Below are 16,199 nucleotides of genomic sequence, written 5' to 3'. Positions count from 1 at the left end.
AACATATTTCGCGGTATCCTTCTGCATCTGTGGCCACCAAAACCCCTGGGTCATCGCCCTATGTGCTAAAGAACGCCCCCCAACATGGCCACCACACACTCCGTAATGCAACTCGGACAGAAGTTCGTTTACTTTCTCGGGATGTAGGCATAAAAGGTAAAGGCCTGTGAAAGACCTCTGGTACAATTTTCGATCTGCCGATAGCCAGTATCGGGGAGCCACCCGACGAATCTTTTTAGCCTCCTTTTCATCGTCCGAAACTTTATCCTCGGCTAAGAAATCTATGATCGGGTTCATCCAGCACGGATTGGCCACTGATACCATGGCCACCTCAACCCTGGCCAGGTCATAATTATTTTTCACATCGATACTTGGCTCCCTTATAAGCTCTATTTTGACGAGCCAAGGAGTATCCTCGGTAGCGGATGAGGCCAACGTGGCTAGTGAGTCGGCATGTCTGTTTTGTGCTCGACCTACCTGGGCCACCTTCACTGTCCCAAATTGGCTAATGATTTGCTTAGCTGTACTCAGATAGGCTTTCATCCGAGAGTCCCGAGCTTCAAAGCTTCCTATGATTTGATAAACTACCAGTCGAGAGTCCGAATAAATCTCCACATCATTCGCGCCCAGATGCAATACGGCCCTCAATCCGGCTAGAAAGGCCTCGTATTCGGCTTCGTTGTTTGAGGCTTTGAATCCTAATCTGAAGGAGAGTTCTAGTCGTATGCCCTCTGGGGTGATTATGACAATACCGGCTCCGGCCCCCATAGCAGTCGATGCGCCATCTACAAACACCTTCCATGGACGAATTTCTACATTATAGATTATCTTCCCATCGTTCTTAGGGGTAAATTCTGCAATGAAATTAGCGAGAACCTGTCCTTTCACCGAGCTTCGCGGCCGATACCTTATGTCGAACGAACCCAACCGAGTTCCCCACTTGGTTATTCAGCCCATGAAGTCCGATCTTTTTAACAATGACTGCAGGGGATACTCATTGAGGACTAACACCGTATGAGCCTGAAAGTAATGTGGCAACTTCCTCATGGCGTGCACCAGTGCCAATACTAACTTCTCCAGGGGCAGGTATCTCGTCTCGGCATCTACTTAGGTTTTGCTTATGTAATACACTGGCTGCTGTACTCCTTGGTCTCTTAGTAACACAGCACTCATGGCATGGTCAGACACCGAGAGGTACATAGACAAATCTTCCCCAGACTTCAGGGCCCTTAACATGGGCGCTTTTGCCAAATATTCCTTCAGATCTCGAAAAGCCTTGTCACATTCCTCGTCCCACTGAAACCCCTTCCACTTCTTCAGAAGTTGATAAAACGGTCTGCAGCGATCAGCAAATTTGGAGATGAATCGGTTTAGGGCGGCTAACATCCCAGTTAGCACTTGTACTTCCTTGGGATTGCTCAATGGTCTGAGGCGATTCACGGCCTCTATCTGGTCGGGGTTGGCCTCTATCCCCCGAGTAGAAATCAGATAACCCAAGAACTTGCCAGCCCTTACACCGAAAGTACACTTCTCGGTGTTCAGGCGCAACTTATGCTGCCGGAGTATCTCAAACACTCCCCGGAGGTCTTCCATATGTTGCGACTCCTTTTTGCTCTTTACCACCATGTCGTCAATGTATACTTCCACTGTGCACCCAATTTTCTCTCGGAACATCCTCGTTATCATCCGCTGGTACGTGGCTTCGGCGTTCTTCAATCCAAACTGCGTGACTTCGTAGTGATAGTTTGCACTCGGGGAGATAAATGCTGTCTTTTCTCGGTCCTCGGGCGCCAAGGCAATCTGGTGATACCCCTGGAAAGCATCCAAGAAGCTCATCCTCGGGTGCCCATACGTGGCGTCTACTAATTGATCAATCTTAGGTATTGGGAACGGATCCTTGGGACATGCTCGATTTAAGTCTGTGAAATCCACACAAACTCTCCATTTACCGTTCTTTTTCTTTACTACCACCGTATTTGCTAACCATTTCGGGAAGAATATTACTCTTATCACTCCTGCCTCCTTCAGCCTCTGGACTTCCAAGTTTACCACGTCAACATGCTCCTTCGATGCTCTTCTCAGTTTTCGCTTTTTCGGGGGGAATGATGGGTCCACGTTAAGCTTGTGGACAATAAACTCAGGATCTACGCCGGGCACTTTATACAGATTCCAGGCAAAAACATCCACATTCTGCAAAAGGAACAACAACATCTCTACCTTTTCTCAGTCATTCATGCTTGCGCCTATCTGGAAATACCTGTCAGTGTCTGGAAAAATTCTAACCTTCAAAACCTCCTCGGCAACGTCCGCCCCCGTTTCCCCTCGGGGCTTCTGTAATTGCTATAAAGTTTCTTTTTCGGTGGCCTCCGCTTGTCCAATCTGTTCGCTCTTCCATCTGACCATGGCAACAAGACACTGCCTAGTCACTCGTTAGTTCCCTCGTACCACGGCGACTCCATACTCGGTGGGAAATTTGACTTTCACGTGCAAGGTGGACGAAACGGCCTTCATTGCATGAATCCACGGCCTTCCCAGGATTGCAGTGTACAGTGAGAATGATCGGACTACTATGAAGGGTACTATTACTTCCTTGTCTTCCATGTCCACCAAGAGAGAAATCTGTCCTTCGGGAATCACGACTCTTCTGTCAAACGAGACCAACGACGTATCATACTTCGCCAAATCCTGACTCTTCAATCCGAGCTCTTCGAACAAATCCGAGTACATTACGTCAGCTCCGCTTCCTTGGTCTATCATCACTCTTTTCACCAAGAACCTGCTTATCCGAGCTGTTACTACCAACGCATCATCATGAGGTTGGATTGTCCCCTCCAAGTCTTCCTCGCCAAAAAAGATGGTTAGCCGACCAACTTTCACCCTCTTCTCGAGTGATTCTCCCTCCGTGCAGGCCACTATCAATACTCCCTTAACTGTTGCCGTACCTCTCAGGGCAGCGTGGATGACTTTGATCACTCCCAGTGGTGGTGGGAGGGGATTCCTTTTCTGCTAAACACCCTGGCTGGCCTCTCGGTCTACGGAGTCCACTACGAACTCTTTCAGATACCCTGCTTTTACTAGCTACCTGAGATGATCTTTTAGCACCCGACACTACTCGGTGGTGCGCCCTTTATCCCTATGGTATGTGCAGTACAAGTTTTGATTCCTCCGAGATGGGTCACCCCCCATCTTGTTCGGCTACCTGAAGAACGATTTGTTCTTAATCCGATCTAGAATTTTGTGCACAGGCTCTTTGAACGCCACACTAACTCCTTCAATTTGCACTTCTGGTTCCTGCATCCTGAAATCTTTTTTCGGTCTTGCCAGAATAATGCCCTGCCAAGATCTTCCAAGTAACGGGGCTTTCCCCTTATTTTGTAGTCGATCATCTTCCAGGCACTTATACTCCTCAATGCGTCTCATAAGTTGCCTCATATCCTCGGGAGATCTTTTCGTCAACGACTCCCGTAGTTTAGAATCCTCGGGGAGCCCCATCCTGAAGGTGCTTGCCGTTATCTTCTCATTTCCTCCACCGATCTCATTGTAGAGTTCCCAATACCGGCTGGCGTAACTCCGAAGGGTTTCACCGACCTTCATCTTTATGGAAAGTAGCGCATCCATCGGCTGCGGTACTCGACTGCATGTCACGAATCTACTGCCGAACTCTTGGATCAGCTCGACAAAGTTACGAATGGAACCTTTTCGTAACCCATTGAACCATCTCATGGCCGTGGAACCGAGACTAGAGGGGAATACCTTACACATCAATGCATCATTGTGTGCATGCAAGAACATCATATGGATATAATGACTGACATGCTCCACAGGGTCCGTCTTCCCATTGTAGGAATTGAATGGTGGTCGTGTAAATCGACTCGGCATAGGGGCCCATTCAATTTCATCAGAGAATGGTGACCGAGCAGCCCTTCGTAAGGCTCGGCTTATGGCGTCCATGGCAGCATTGTGGAGTCGCCGTTCCTCTGGCGAATCCGATCCTCGGTCGTCATATCCATGTGAACGTGAACGGTTCCAGCGATGACGTGTCTCTCGGGAATGTGAGTGATTCCTGCTCCAGCGTGATTCTCGAGAGGGTGATCGATTTTGGAATCGTTGGATACCGGATTGGCTAGAGTCCTCTTCGCCTCAATTTCCCATGCTATCATCTCTCCTTTGCCGGTGGTTTCGGTCCCTTTCTTGGCATCGACCCCTTGCTTCCAGCTCTAGATCCATTACTAGTCTGCACAACCACTCCAGCTCTCGGTCCCTATCATCATATTGCCCGTGTCCTGAGACACCCAACATCGTTCGGTAGGTCTGGTCCGATCCTTCTCCCAGGCCAGACTCTTCCTCTCCTCGTAAACGCTCCCTATCCTCGTGCCCTTTCTGTCTTCTTTCCCGCCACGTGGATCCCCGAGAAGATCCTACCGAACTGCTCTGGGCGCGCCCTCCTGAATGCCCCTCGAACATTTCCCTTGTTTGAGTCTCAGTTGAACCACAGCTTCGTAGGAGAGCCCTACGGTGGGCGCCAATTGTGCACGCCGGAAATGAGACTATTGGGCTTAACCTCACTTGGGCTCACAACTTATTTATAGGGTGGGCTTTAGGATTTCCTACTTTGGGTAGTTCTTGGCATAGAAACTCAAAGTAATATCCCTCCTTCCTTCCTCAAATATTGTTTCTGCTTCCTTTTTCTGAACCCCCTTTTTCTTCCCCAACTTCTCCTATTTATAGTTCTAAGTTAGTGGGGAGATCATGATTACTGCCATTGTTAGTGCAATTGAAGGTCCAATGTTATCTGTTGTAAGTGAATGTTTAGGTGAGAGTGGAATGCAGTGATTATGGCTTTGGAACTTGGTTCCAACTCAGGTGAATATGCTCGGTGGTGATGTTCCACGAACTGCCGAGCATCCTATGGTACATCCGGACAAGGTTATATTGATTGTTCGGGAAATTTATGCCGAGCATAGGTTAGGGGCCGAGGCTCAAAACTCGTAGTTCGTGAAGGTAGTTTCAGGCAGAACTTAAAGTGATGGGGTCATGCCATTGGGCCTAAGCCCAGGGCTCATCTGGGTCTTGGGACCTCAGTGCCGTACAATGTTTATATACAAAATGCATTATGAATATTGATAGACTAAGAATGTATTGACCCTTTTTTGTAAATTAATTAATTAATTACCCAAGTGAATTAATTAAGTCAATTTAACATGCAATAATATGGTAGCACAAACAAATCACCAACTAAATTAAATGCAGTGGAAAATAAATTTGACACAGATGATTTGTTTACGAATAGGAAAAACCATTGAGGCAAAAATCCATCGGGTGAATTTAAGGTTACCACTCCTAAAAATCCACTATTATCAAAACAAGCTGTTAAAAGTAAAATGAATTCCAGTATCTAATACCAACCAACTGTTGAACCCTTACCCCAATACCCAATTGGACTTATATTGTAGTAGCAATCTCTCCTTTCAATGCACGGCTCCCAATACGTGACTAACCAATGATGCACGGATCCCAGTTCGTGACTAACACACCAACTTGAGGAAGATGTTGGGTGCAAAGTTCTTCAGTTCATCAACAATGAAGATTAGGAAGCTCATTGGTCACAAAACCCTTGGCATAAAGACGCAGTAGCTTCTAAAGAGAGAAAGATGAACTAAGACAATTTTGTCTCCAATCGCAATATGTGTGTGACAACAATTGCAACAACCTTTGCATCACTTATGACGACCCTTAAAATAATTCTTATATATGTCTAGGGTTGTGAGAAAAGAAACCCTACACAAATACTCATGGATATGTGTGAAATCAAATCTGGAAATTCTAATTTCGTAATTCTCGACAGATTTAGCTTCTATCGAGTTTCTGTTGAGTTTCAACATTAAACCTTGATAGAAAGGATTTTGTCAAGACATCTGTTGAGCTTTAATAAACAGCACATCTTCACTTGTTTCTTGGTTAGACTTGCATGACTTTAATACTAAACTTGAACACTTGTTTCTTGAAGTACTAAACTCATCCTAGATCTACCCAATTACAAGTAAAATATATTTTGTCAAAGGATTGGCCAATTTACATCACATATATCTCTAACTATTCCCACATATGTCCTAACAAATATGATAGCATAATATGTATGAAATATTATAAATTTTAAAGTGAACACTAGCTTATTTTGAGAAAGCATATCATCCCTTATAGAACTTAATGTGACATATATTCTCAATCCATTATGTTATTCCTTAGGGTAAAAGGTAAGCTTCTTCCTTTTACTTTGAAGGTACAAAATTCAATGAAAATAATTAAGAAAATGATTTTGTGTTTTTTTTTTTACACATTACTTGTTGGGTTACACGTATGAGTGAAGTCCCATATTGAATAAAGATGAGAAGAATAAGTAGTTAATATAACATAATTCAGCACATACCCATTGGGCTTAGATCTTTTGGATTAAAGTGTGTTTCTATATATTATATTAATTACTCAAAGACTTGGTTGATTTAGTGGATGACTCTTTGTATGAATTAAGATATAAGAGAAGAGATTGCTATGATTAAGGTGGAGCTATCCCAAGAGGAAATAAGATAGTTGAGGAAAATTGATGGAATTTGAGTCAAGGTGGAGATTGTTGGAAAATTGCCTCAAATTCCAATTATGATTTAGAAAGTCAATTAGGTTTTCTAGTTGAAATAGGAAAAATTAATTTGGATTTCCTTATTTTAGAAGGAAAAACTATTCCTTGGTATGGAATGAAAGTCTATTTCTTATTAAAGAGGTAATGTATTCCTAGTCCAAGAGGGAATAGAAAAAGAGTCTTATAAATAGACAACGCTTCAAAGAATTTGATGGTTTTGGCCCAAGGATCCTCCCTATGAGAAGGGGGGAAAATAGAGCGTGAAACCAAGAGAGAAAAAAATAGATTTTCACTTGAGAGGAACTCAAGGAGGAGAGAGCAAATTAGTGTTGCCGCCTTCAAAAGGACACAAAGAGAGTGTGTGAGAGAAAAGAAAAATAAGAGATATTTTTCTTTAGCTGTGAGACATACACAAGTGATATTGAAATTGATTTGAGAATAGTGAAATTGATTTGGAGTTTGTCTCACGGTTTTTCCCTTCAAAGAAAAAAGGTTTTACACGTAAATATTTGTGTTTTGTGTGTGATTGCAATTTGGGATTGATAATATTGGTGGTAATACTATTTAAGACCCAACAAGTGGTATCAGAGCCCATGGTAGTGTGGGGCAAAAAAGGTAAGGTTAACGAGGTTCCTTTCTCAATTACAGCGGGAACGAGGTGTGTGTACTTAAAGCCTTTTCGAAAATAAAGCAAGGTGGGTCGCTTTCGCAATTGGAGTAGGGACAGTATATTGCACCAAGCAAGCCCATAAAGTCCACACAAAAGATCTTGAAAAGGGCACAATAAATGATTATTATTGCCAATGGTGCTAGACAACGATGAAGTGCGAGGTTCCCATGGAGGATAAAAAAACATGTGGGGTTAACACGTGGAGGTCCATGGATAATGCACTAGTGAAGGGAAAGACTCATTAGGCAAGGAAAAGTTAGTAGGACTTGTTCATGGCCTACGCAAAGATTTTGAAGCCCACAAAGAAGCAGAGATTCACACGTGAGGGGGAGATTGTTGGGTTATACGTGTAAGTAAAGTCCCATATTGAATAAAGATGAGAAGAATGAGTAGTTAATATATCATAATTAAGTACATACCCATTAGGCTTAGACCTTTTGGATTAAAGTGTGTCTCTATCTGTTATATTAATTGTTTGTTTTTAGACCCCTTAAAACACAACCAGATTAACCTAAGTAATTAGCCAAGTGATTACTTAGTCAAATTATCAAGTCTAGGTTAACACACATATATCATATTATTGCAAAGTGCAAAAAATAAAGAACACAATAATATGATAATCCAAGAAAACCAAACCGGTAAAAAACCTATGGATGATTTAACCTAGCTATCCTTAAGGTAAAACTGAATCTACTATGAAAGAATTAAAGTTTACACAATAGTGACTTAGAGCACTAACATCCTATTGCTACCTCGAGTAGGAAACTTACTACCAGGACCCCATGATAGCTTTGAGTCCACGGACTAGTTCTTTCTTGAATTCCCAGCAAGTACAAGCACACCCGCTTGTATATCTTTAATCTCTTAAAGCAGCAACTGAATCGATCACCAAGTTCTTGACATAATCTTGAATCTTGGAAACCCTAAGTATGTGTGAAGGCAACCACCTCTTGATCTCACAAAAGATTCACACACACAGCATAAGGAGCAACCTAAAAATGTGGCTAGAGTTTTCCCTTTTATACTTAAGACAAAATATAAAACACTACACGACAAACGGGCTTGGGTTGAGTTGGAAAATTCTGCAGAAAAATAATCTGCATGAGTTTCAATCGATCAAGCCGAATTTTTGATCGATCGAGCCAAGAAGATTTACACAGTAAATCCTGCAGAACACTCAATTCCAACTTTACATATAAACACACTTTGAGCAAGTCTAAAACAAAAACTAAAACATTTTGATCATGGTTTGTCAACATTACAAATTGAAGTTCTAATACATTTAAACCTAAAGTCTTAGAACCTAACATTAATTACTCAAAGAAATTCCCCAAGATGTTTATCTCCCCCCAACATTTCTAACTATAAGAGAAGTGACATTTAAAAAAAAAACTTCTTCACTATTTTTTAGATTAAAACTTCCAGGTAATCATCATGGTTGAATAGCAAAGATTACAAAGGAATCATGAACTCTAAACCAGAGGGAGGGAATAAAAAGGAATGGTGATTAAGACCCTGTTTAAATTTCATGTTTTCACTCATCCAATACTCAATTTCCATCAACCATCACTTAAATATGGTGGGTCCCATGCCTAGTGTGCTTGTTTAGATTTGTTTTCATCACTCATAACTCACCAAAATGAGTAACAAGTTACTGAAAATGAAAACACATTTTAAGTGTTTCTGAGTTATGAAAAATAAGTTATCATGGCAATATAGTAATTTCATTCAACTTATGGGACCCATAGTTTTGACTTGTCATATCATGCCAGCCTTGCACCCAACAACTCTCTCTCTCAAACTGTCTTTTCTTTCTTTTTAGTTTTCTTTCTTTCTATTCTCCTCAACTATTCCATCCCAATGACTCCCTCTCCAGATTTTTTCCTTCTTCATTTTTTTTTCTTCTACCACTTGAAATCTTTGACGATGACAAAGAAGAAAAAGATGAATTCATTGATGTCTTCGATAATTTCACTCCTCACAATTCGAATTCCACCAATGAAGGCTCGGATTTGAGTTGGGTTTGCTATGTTTGTGGGTTTGGGTTTGGTTTTGGGTTTTCTATGCATGTGTGTTGGTGGGTTTGGCTTTTTGGTTGTGAGTGTGTTTGATGGTTGGATTTTGTGTGGTTGTTGGTGGTATTTATGGTGGTCAATTCTAGGTTTGCCGTTGGTGGTGGTGATGGAGCTAGGTTTGAGTGTGGGTTTTATCTTCTCCAAGTAGGGTCCCGTGGGTAAGGGGGAAAAAAACAGTTGAAAAAACATCTAACCATGTGGCTTGTGGGCTCCACATGTTGGAGTTAAGAGTTTAGTTTTTGTGATGAAAAAATTGTATCCAAACAAATTGTAGATTGAGTTAAGGTGAAAATAGAATTAAGATATGAGTTTATGAGTTTTGAGTTTTGAATTTTGAATTTTGAGTTATAAGAATAGAGTGATAGAAACTGAATTAGAGTAATTGGTTAAACCAAACTGGGCCTAATATTTTCAAGTCCATAATTCTAATAAATCATAGAGATCTACTATGCCTCTATTGACTTGTCATGGAGGTACTTCTTGGGAGAGCAGATCGAATACCTAACCTAGAGAAAGAATAAATTCATTATCAGACTGGGGAAAAAAAACAAAGAACATGTGATGTTGATGTTGATGCTGATAATGACAACGACAGTTAAACATTACTAAGGGACAAAACTGTGATAGTGATGATTATGCTCATCAATTATGATAGGTTTCGTATAAGCAACCAGGAAAAATTTTTAGAATAAATTAACAAAATAAAAAGTAACCTTTCTCAGAATTTATGTCAAAAAGTAAGTTCAAGTGTTCAACGAAGTAAAAGATATTGCTTATCCAGTCAAAAAAATATAAACGATTAAATTAAACTTTAATAAAAATTTGTGACCAAAAATATGAAACGGAATCACCCTAGTTAGCTGTTTGCAAATGCACGTACGTAGCTTCTACAATTTGGTGGAAACACAGCCAACAACATCAAGTCCTTCAAGGCGTACCTCCAAAACTCTTGAATTGGACAGTCCTTGATTTCTCCCCCGTCAGATCACAATCCGTAGATTCTGTACTGCACCACAACGTTGATGGATTTTCGAAGTTAAGACAGCTTGGCTGCCGGCTATTTGAGTACTCACTTCCTTGCCATGGTTAATAGTACTTGAATTGAACTTCTTTAGCTCATCTCTTTTGGCACCCAATTCTTCAACCCTCTTCTGAAGGTGTCATATGCTTATATATAATTCACAGCCTCATACTACATGTGATACAGATATTGAACTTTTTCCCTAAAACCCCGTCAACACAATCTTAAAGTCACACCCTTGTTTGTCCCAAAAAAAAAAAAAAATTGAAGTCAAAATTATTAATTAATTAAGCACACTGAACTTTTACTTTACAAGCCTATTTGAATTGAAAGCGAAGGGAGGGAAGCAGAGTACAACTAGCTAAAAATAAGTTAATTTTTGGCAAATTTTACTCTACTCCCCTTTATACTCTCTTAATCTAAACGGACCATAAAAGTGTTGGAGATAATTAATAGTACAACTTGTACCATTGCCATACAAGTAAAACTTATACTACATTATAAGATTAGTCTATAGTTAACCTAGAATTAGTCTCGCCATGTATACCTTAATTAGTTCATTGTACTTTCATATATAAAGAAATAGCCTCTTGAAGTTTTTGACTATGAACATAGGTCATAAGTACAAACCTTGTTGGTTCTTACTTTTGCTCTATATTTACTTCTTTCTCAATTTCTCACTCCTATAAAAAATTCTAATATGGTATCATCACAGCATATCCTCATAGGGGAAGATGCACCCCTCTAACTAGTTGTTGACCAAGCCAATTCTCATATGAGAAGAAAAAAACATATCTTGCATCCGATACATGTATCCTTCTTCTCACATGAGAATGGACTCTACACCACCTCCAAGTAAGAGGGGACTACATGCACCAAATGCATAGTATATACCACATTTACAAGCAAAAACACCCCGCAAACAAGTTGTTAGCCAACTAGTATTGACATTGCTCATAGCCGATATCATCATTCAAGATGTCGTCACCAACATCATCTGGCTACCCATGCCTCAATGCTTTCAAATGCATAACAATGTCATCATTACAATCATGACAGCTGTCCTTTGACCATTGTCCATCACAAGCCAAGACATTATGATATCATGGACATTTGCCTAGTGTGTTCTATTTCACATCTTATGCATTCCAAGTCAAATGTGTTTTCAAGCTTTCACCTTAAGATTGAAGGGACTTTAGAGATAACAGTTTTGTTTTTTAGATTCAATATATTGGTACTATTATATAGTACTTGTATTACACATCATAACGTACCTAGTAGAGTCTTTCTATATGACGTCATGGGAATTAGCTGCGCAAATTATGAAGGAAATGGATTGCGAGTTGCTTAGAGAAAGAACAAAATGAAACAACTCTTCAAGATTGCTCTTGGAAACTCAGTGTAAACTAGAAGGTTGTAAATTTTCAATCAAAGAAGCTTTACAAATGAGTAGGCGCATTTATTTTTAATGCTAAGCTCGGATTTAATTTTATTGACAGGTAATGACTGACTAATCAGCCTAGAGAGACTATCTTGCTTGTGCATTACTAAAAGTATAGACAATTAAAGTGTTACAAATTACCGACAGTTTCAAAATAACATGAAGGCAAGACTTTAACAAGTTACACAAATGATACACTGCATCACTAGATATACCCCTAATAGATTTATGGTAATCCACCAATATCATATGATAAAATGTGGCATCTTAAAGCTTTTTGTTGTGCAGATAGGCCATTAAACCAACCATGTTAACGTTTATCTTTGCTCTCTATTTTTCTTTATTCTCTCTCTTCTCAATCCCATAAACAATTCTAATAGATAGAAAGAAATTTCCTTGGAAATTATCTCATGAAGAAGAACTTAAGAGCGTGACATAAAAAGTTGTCTATTTTTTGAAATAATTGTAAAAGTTTTTCAAATATAAACAAGTATCATGAATAAGTGCATTTAATTAGGTTTTCGCTTGTTTTATTGTAAAATATTTTTAAAAGCATTTTCAACAATTTTCAATTTTGGTTTTTTGTAAATCTTGGCTAACCTTGAAAATATTTTCTATGGACCGCAAAACATGTGTGTAAAAAAAGTAGCAAAGTTTTACCAAAAAAAAAAAAATGATTAAAAATTTTCATTCTGAATTACGAGCTCTTATTTTATTGAGAAAACATACGGTCAGGAGGTGGCATAAAAGTGTTGATTTACGCCACCAATCAGTGTTTGCCATGTCACACATTTAAAGAAAAACCAATACAGTCTAACACACACAATTTAACTTACTCCGCACACACGTATCAGAGAGCAAAGCTGGAGAAACAGCACCAACGCCTAACCCATTCCACCTCCTACTCTCATCGACCATGCAACCCGCCTCACCGCAGCGCCATTGTTAAACCCACCATCCATTTCCGTATACACCACCGGAAGCTCTCGCTCCCCAATTCCCCCTCTCGACCCAGAAAACTCCCCACCGCAAACCCACTTCCAGAAAGCCTCCAAATAATCAACCCAATATTCTCAAACCCATTCTAAACCGCCACCGCCGCAATCGTAGACTCCACCAGCATAGCCGCTATGGTTTCGGTATCAGTGGGAAGCTCGTGGCAATAAACTGGGCAAGAATTCCGAATCAAAAGCCAAGGGAGTATACAATCAGAGTGGTATATATGCTTACACGGCATTTCTCGAGCTTCAGATCCGAATTCGAATTGCTCTTTGATCCTTTTTTATTCTTTGTTTGATTAGTGGGTTTTGGGAATTCTGTGTGGCTTGTTTGGGTTTCGGGATTGTTTGATCAGTGGCGTTGATCTTCTATGGTTTTGATCAGTAGGCTTCATTGATGGTGGCTGGGTTATTTTGTGGCTTGATGATGGTGGCTGGGTTGGTTGTGTTAGGTCTGTAAGGGAGAGATGATAGTGTTAAAGAATGAATATTTGATTGAATAAAAAAGGAGCAGAACAAACCTTGAACTTTGGTGCGGTGGCGCCAGCTCCAGAACGACGTCGAGACGGGGTGGAGCTCTGGTGGTCAGATGAGAGCAGGAGGTGGAATGGGTTAGGCGTTGGTGTTGTTTCTCCAGCTTTGCTCTCTAATACGTGTGTGGAGTAAGTTAAAATTGTGTGTGATAGGGTGTATTGGTTTTTCTTTAAATGTGTGACGTGGCAAACACTGATTGGTGGCGTAAATCAACACTTTTACGCCACCTCCTAACCGTCTGTTTTCTCTATTTTATTTAATGGAAAAATTACAAGCTATTGACCTAGATAAATTCAAGGGGGAATAGAGAAATAAGAGACAAGTAAAGGGTAGCCATTTCTTGCCTTCATTTTTCTACAACCCCATGCATCTTTTTTAAGTATAATTATCATACGAAATCTTTCTCATAGTTATCATTCAAAATATGACAAAGCTTTTGTCGCCAGCTATTTTCTTTATTTTTTTTAGAGCACCGCAATCAATGACCGAGGATAAGATCTTCTGGGATTCTGGCCTGTTGGTGAGAATTCAATGGAATCTGATAGCCCCAGCTCATTGCTTTGGTGTAAAGGAAATATATATTGTACAAATATTATTCTTATTCAAGCCCTTGAAGCTTTTTTTCTAGGGTTTGCTCGACGCAGGGAAAAGAGGAAGATACGTTTGTTAGGGCAAATCTTTGATGGGCCTAGGATAGGAAGCATTCCTAACCCCTAACCACTTCATATACATGCACAAAGGCAAGATATCTCATTCAATGGCTACATTAATATTTTGGTTAAGGAGCGAATCAAACCCCACCCACCTATACATGTATTCCTTTTCTTTGTTTGTTTGGATTAATATATCTATCCATCGATTACAAGTTCAGTTTTGACATGATTATTTTTAGAGAGAGAGAGAGTATTGGTGTTTTTGAATTTAGACTTTTTTTTTTTTTTGTGTGTGTGTATTAGTGTATACAATTCAATTATATAAGGGATTTCAAGTAATATGAGTGTAGTACAAATATAATAAAATAGGCTTTGTTGGGAATTTTCTTTGGTTGGATGAGAAAGTTATTAATTTCTAATTATCTTTATATTTTTATAGACAAAAAGTATGTAAGAAGATAATGCAATTTAACAATGAGTTTATAAAAAACACATCAATTAGAAACTACTAGTGTATAATCCGTGTATATACACGGTACAATTAAAAAAAATTATAATTACAGACATATAGATTCAAATTATACTCTCTCTCTCTTTTATTTTTTTTTATTTTAATTTCTTTTGGATATACATATGAGTTTACTTAAGAAAAATTAGACAAGGAAAAATTAATTTATTGAAATGTTAAAATTATATAGACATGATAGAATAACAATTTACATGACATACTATAAAAAGATTGTGATACTTAAAATTGAAACATTAAAATTTGAATTTTTTAGCAAACATGATTAAAGTTGTAAACAAGTTGAATTAAATATTAAAAGTGTAGGTTTGTTCATTTAATTTTAATTTAAAAAAGAGTTGAGTTCAAGCTCAATATATAAAACAATATTATATATTTAAGTTTGGTTCTTTTTCTTATTGAATAAGTATGAACTTGTTCACGAGCTACTTAATTAATTTATTATTTTCCCTTTTTTTATTAAAACCAAAACTAAAATTTTTTTATCTCTTCAAAAATTTATGAACCTTTACTATAAATAGGCTTATTATATCACCAATAAACTATAAATAATAATTTGATATCACATGAACTTATTTACAAATTTATATTATTCAAGTATAAGTATTTTTTTATATAAGTATATATATAAAAATAAAATATTACATATGGTTCAATTAACCTCAAGTTCACGAGATTATTTAGAAACACATTATATGTTTAAGCTTAGTTCGTTTAAGAATTGAATAATTTGAATCTAAATTTGGACTTGAACTAATTTTTTTTTTTGCTGATAAAATGGACTTGAACTAACTTATTTGCTAAACAAATAATTTTTTAAAAAAAAATTCTCAAGCAAGCTTGAATTATTTATAAATAACTTGATTCATTTATAATTTTAGGTACTAAAAATTGAAAGGATTCCGCAAATGAATATTTCATTATTAAATTAAATTTTACGAAAAAAATAATAATAATAATTTCTACGACATTTTCCGTCAGTGGAGACAAAAGAGTATCATCATAACGAAGAAAAGAAATATAATCATAATATATTGGTAGAATGGCTCACGTGGCCTCAATTATGTCATATTTTTAATTCTTTCTATCAACAAAGCAAACATTGAAAAGTGAAAACTCAAGAGGCCTCACCTAAGTCACCTTCAACGATTAGAGGAAGAATAATCTAATGGCAGTGATACACATGGCCATTCCCAGACTCCTGTCTATTATTTGGGATATGGGTAGTGTGGGACAATAAATTTGACAGCATTTATGACACCCGTTTATGTGAGAAGCATGTACAATATTTTTTTTTTTTTATTTACATCACTAGCAAATTACCATATTAGCAGATGTTAAATTTAACGGAATTAATTATGGTAACTATATAGTTTCAAAAAAAAAAAAATTATGGTAACTATGGATTCATTTAAGCATTTATTAAAAAAAGGTTCATTTAAGATATACATTAAAAAATAATTAGAATTGTATAAAATTTGCAATGAGAAAAAAATATGTAAGCTCCAAAATTCAAATTAAACCTCATGCACATTTCTTTAATAAATTATTATAAAAAAAATTTAAAAAAAAAAAAAAAAAAAAAAAAAAAAAAAAAACCTAGGCTATTTCTTCAATGGTTTAGGTGAGAATTACCGATTTAGACCT

The 16,199-nt window shown here is 38.2% G+C and overlaps 1 protein-coding gene across 1 annotated transcript; it reads right to left on the bottom strand.

Moving 5' to 3' along the window:
* Positions 1-3,195: 3,195 nt before the first annotated feature.
* LOC126710261 (uncharacterized) lies at positions 3,196-3,951 on the bottom strand. The gene has a single exon (XM_050410643.1). The coding sequence runs from the start codon at positions 3,949-3,951 to the stop codon at positions 3,196-3,198; it is 756 nt and encodes a 251-aa protein (XP_050266600.1).
* Positions 3,952-16,199: the final 12,248 nt, after the last annotated feature.

Source organism: Quercus robur, chromosome 12 (assembly GCF_932294415.1).
Source record: "Quercus robur chromosome 12, dhQueRobu3.1, whole genome shotgun sequence".
NCBI classification, from domain to species: Eukaryota; Viridiplantae; Streptophyta; class Magnoliopsida; order Fagales; family Fagaceae; genus Quercus; species Quercus robur.
This window is presented reverse-complemented; position numbering and strand designations above follow the sequence as displayed.

Bases quoted from the DNA above. Each gene is read 5' to 3' on its own strand.
- LOC126710261 (XM_050410643.1), bottom strand. From the start codon at position 3,951: ATGGACGCCATAAGCCGAGCCTTACGAAGGGCTGCTCGGTCACCATTC.